Here is a 4,581-nt window from a genome sequence, read left to right as displayed (position 1 = left end):
CCAAGGCTTAAAGCAGCAACAACGCTACACATAAAAACTGATGATGGTGGAAAAATACACCGAAACGTATTTTGATTGATAAATAGAGACAATAAGTGACTAAAACCTAGGAATGAATTTGATTTGGAATTGAAACACAGTCAGGAAAGTATATACAATAATTATTACTGGAATATTCATTGGAAAAACCCCCTAATTTCTGGACAACATCTGGCCTTTAGTAGATGTGTTCTTTTAGAACAATTTTTGTGAATACAGAGTGTCCCAGTTTCAGGTGGCAAGTTCCCCTCTCAGTGCCCAACACAGTAGATTTCCATGTTATTAAATGCGCCTTTTGACCAATTTGGATTGGACTAATTTCGGGAAAATCCATCCAATACCGGGACAAATAAAACAGACACGGGGACTGATTAGGCGGCCGATAAATCTCCACTTTTCGTGCTTGCTTGACAGTGGAACACAAACGATGGCCTGGTTTCCATTCAATTCAGTTTAGAAATGGATTTTCTGCTGCGATAATCAAACACCAACCTGCCAGTTTCTATTGTCTCATTTTCATCCACGTGTCGTTCGAATTTTGCGTTTTAATCAAGTTGCATAAGTATCGAGTAAAAAGGCGCCACTCTAACAAAGCACAGGGCGCAAAAAGATAAGCAGCACTAGGTGTATAAACTCGACTTAGTCTAATTGAGGAATAACGGCCCCGAGCCCAATTTCCCTTTGATTAAATGGCTCCATTTGCTTGATGAAGATATCGACTATATTCGCTTGCTATCTTTAGGATATTCGGCTGATACACGTGGCCACAATGCCGAAATCCTGCAGACTAAACTGTGGCTTTTCCGTAACAAATGCTGGATTAATTACCACCGATGATTAATTGCAGCTTTACCTAATGGCTGGCCCGTCGGGGTCCAATTGAGTAGGAATTATTAATCGCTTAAAGATCAATGCTGCGCCCAAAATAAAGTTGAAACACTGTAAGCGCCAAGTAAAATAACTCAAAATTGGAAGAAACCGCTTGAAGGAAGGCGGCATTCTGCTAGCGTTTAAGGCAAAAACTGGGCACAATCTGGAAAAAACTCATCGATTGTTCTGCTCTTGGCCCAAATAAAATGGCTGCTGTTTTTTCAGGGCCCGCTAATTGATCGAATAATTAATGATCCGGCGGTCGGTTTCGTCCAACAGCGAATTAAAAATTAATAGAAACATTGTCAGCTGAAACATGATTAATAGGCATTTTTTCCCTTCTCGGCTAATCGAATTCGGACACTTTTCCCTGCTAAAGGACACGGTGATAGTCAAAAGCCCTCTAGCAATTCAGTGTTTGCCAGCTAACTGGCCGGAAACTTACCTGTATCCGGTTGTAGTAACAGTGATTAATGGACTGTTGGAAAAACCTCCTCCAACCGTGCCATAGATATATTTTTAAACAGCCATCGTTCCAAGCTGTTTGCTTCTGAAGCCAGCCACTCGGGCCTGCGAAGTCTGCAAGAAATTCTTCTCCACGACGGCTTAAACCCCCGCAAACTCTCCCAGTTTTTATTCAAAATGTACTGACTTGATCTGGCCTGATTCGCCATTCAAAAGCATTTCTTTGGGGCCTAAATATGTAAAACTAGACGTTGAACATTGCGGGCCGCCATAAATCACTTGCAAAACGTGTTAATGTTGCTCGTGACGGCTGACCCCGAGCGGACATCGATCATAACTTAACCCATCGGTGCTAAACACCATCCGATCGGGGAAGAAAAACCGCAACCAGACCAGTTTTCACCTAAAAGTTTTTGCTAATAACTAACTCGCAGCTGAGCTGGATTTCCACCGGTTTCCTTTTTGCGTGTATTTCCAGGTATCCGATTTCGGGCCAAATCCGCAGGGACGAAATTTTGTCTGCTGTTGTCTCAGGCATTGGCTGAAACATTAGCGAGGCCCGACTGTAAACCGAATCCCTGCGGATGGCTCAAAAACTCATCGGACTTTCTGGTCCCTTTTAGATCAACATAATCAGGGTTTTCGAAAAATTGGGTCAGTCAAACCTTGTCAAGAGTAAGAGAAATCAAATTTTCAGCTTCCGTTTCAACCCAAACCCCCAAATAATTAAACTTGCGCAATTAGGGCGGACCTAAATCCAAATATTCCCGATTTAGGTACCCGCTGTAGCAACTATGCGCTGCAGAACTTTCACGCAGTCCCTCAGGACCGCTTCGGCTTCTGTAGGACTCCGCCAGAGTATTCAGGGCTTTTGACAAATAATGCTGCAAATGGGCAAATGGGTAATTTATCACATGTTTTCGACGCAGCTATTTTTGGAACTTTCTCTACTTCTGGCTTAGAACAGTTCCAAAGGACGCCGAGTCGCCGGCAAACTGGATAAACTACTTTAAGCCCATCAGTCCTTGCAACGCAAACATCATCAATATCATGCAATCCTGTTAGTCCAGCTTTGACCCAGTTCGTTTTCGTCAATGTACATGTTTGATTGGATTGAGGAAACCTTGCAGTCGGACGCCTTTAAAGTTCAAGGCCCAATGGATCACAGTCATTATCAATCGGGAATTAATTAATGGGCTTGCTAATATCAGAACTACTTGCCTGCATCTGTATCGCCATGGACATGCTACATGTGAAATGCAATGCGAGTGACAGAGAAGGCTATCTGTTGGAGTCTGTGTTTGACTTGCAGAAACATGGCAACTATAGCAAAACCACGACGATAAAATAGCGTTTGAAATAAACTCGTGGTTTTTTTGGTTGTCTGCATCTGTATCGCCATGGACATGCTACATGCGAAATGCAATGCGAGTGACAGAGAAGGCTATCTGTTGGAGCCTGTGTTTGACTTGCAGAAACATGGCAACTATAGCAAAACCGTGACGATAAAATAGCGATTGAAATAGAAGCGAAGCGTATGAATAAACTCGTGGTTTTTTTGGTTGTTTCAGATTTCCTCCCTTGTTGAGCATGGTACAGTGGGGATGTTGCGACCAACGGCAGTGGCGCGCGTTGGTCAAGCCGTTAATTTGGCCGTGGAAAGATTCGTCACCGTTGGCGAAACTATCGCTGACGACTATCAGGAAATACGACAGGGCATGTACGAAGCTTGCAAAGAAGCGAGACAGGCCGGTAAGCAGGAAAAATCCCCCGTCATTCATATCATTACCCTAAGAACCGCGATCGGGGTGGCATAAAGGTAAACTAGGTCATGTGCGCCCCATATAACATTCTTCCTATCGATATCGGTTCCAAAATTTCCAGGGCATTAATCAAGCTGGTGTCTTTCTACTAGGAAACTTTGCTTTCCTTTCAGCTCTGGTTTAGATTTGTTTGTTTTCCCAATCAGGCCCATTGAACTGGACCTAGTCTTAGTCTACTGGAAACTTTCTCCATATATTCAGCATTCACAAAGCGGCTTGTTTCGGGTCCAAAACCCCCAAATTTATCTCGTCTAAGTGAACAGAAGGTCCTCCATTTGAATGCATAAGCGAAATTGGCTTATTTTATGGCGGGGCCCATTTGTTTCGGGCACAAAAATGGGGAAACTCAGCCATTGTCTTCAAGCGTTCAAAGAAAGCTGAACGTTGGCTTTTCTCTCCTTAATCATGTTGTTTCAAAACAAGAAACCATGTTAACTAGTTAGGTTAGATAAATCAAATTTGAAAATACTTTATTTTGCGCTTCTTTGTTCCCGATGAGTTTCCATCAAGAACCAAAACCGACTTCAACAGTATCTAATAACCCAATTTGCATCCAATTGACTGTGGTGAAAACGGAGCGGGCTCTTATGCAAATTTTCCTTTTACAACCTTTTTGTTTTGCATAATAAGCCCACTGAACTGCAGTTCTTTTCCCATGCAAATTCCCGGCGAGTAAGCGTCTTTTCATTCTCTTAATTTGTTGAGAAGCCAGGATTTGAAGTGCGAATTTGAAATGAGGCCAGGATTTATATACTAATTTTTTGTCCGCCACTCCCCTAAAGTGCCCTAAAGTTGCTGCTGCAGAGTTTCACTCTACATTAGCTTTAATTCGGTTTCTTCGGCAAAGCATATAAAATTATGCAACCGAACCGCAACTTTCTTTGGCTGTTTTCGACGCCAAGTCTCCGGGTAAATAATGTGTTTACTTGGGCATCTTTTCCGCATTTTCCAACGAAGGAGGATTTCGTTTAACATCGAACATCGTTCGTTTAACATCGTTGTCTACGATGACAAATTGCGACTTATATAAACCTCTCCCGATATGGGAGCGAAATTTCCATTTTCCGAACGGGCAAAGCGCTTCAGTGAGGTTTTTACTTCGAGAAAAGTGATTCGATATCCACTTTGAAGTGAATTCACCGAAAGGATGTGAAAAATTGAGTCCTGATGGAGACAAAGCGGGTTTAAATTGCTATCGAAAAATCACACATTTGCAGAACTTGATGGTCGCAAAACGGCCTTGCTTTATCAGACTATGAAGGCTTTCACGGCCGGTTAAATTACATTTAGGAATGTTTTGAGGGCTTTGAAGCCGTGGTCTATCGGATTTTCTTCCTGACGTTTCGTCCACAACTGCGGTGGACATTTTCAAAGGCGATGAGGC

The 4,581-nt window shown here is 42.7% G+C and overlaps 1 protein-coding gene across 1 annotated transcript in view; it reads left to right on the top strand.

The window, feature by feature from the left end:
* The window catches only part of LOC109543040 (alpha-catulin), a gene marked incomplete in the record, with an annotated part of 17,073 nt that overhangs the window by 693 nt on the left and 11,799 nt on the right, over positions 1–4,581 (top strand). The window contains 1 exon segment of the mRNA XM_048665555.1: positions 2,946–3,126. Coding sequence (XP_048521512.1) covers positions 2,946–3,126 — 181 coding nt within the window.

Source organism: Dendroctonus ponderosae, unplaced genomic scaffold, assembly GCF_020466585.1.
Source record: "Dendroctonus ponderosae isolate FM_Combo_2020 unplaced genomic scaffold, Dpon_F_20191213v2 Dpon_F_20191213_4, whole genome shotgun sequence".
NCBI classification, from domain to species: Eukaryota; Metazoa; Arthropoda; class Insecta; order Coleoptera; family Curculionidae; genus Dendroctonus; species Dendroctonus ponderosae.
Note: the sequence above shows the minus strand (reverse complement) of the source record. Positions and strands in the feature narration are given on the sequence as shown.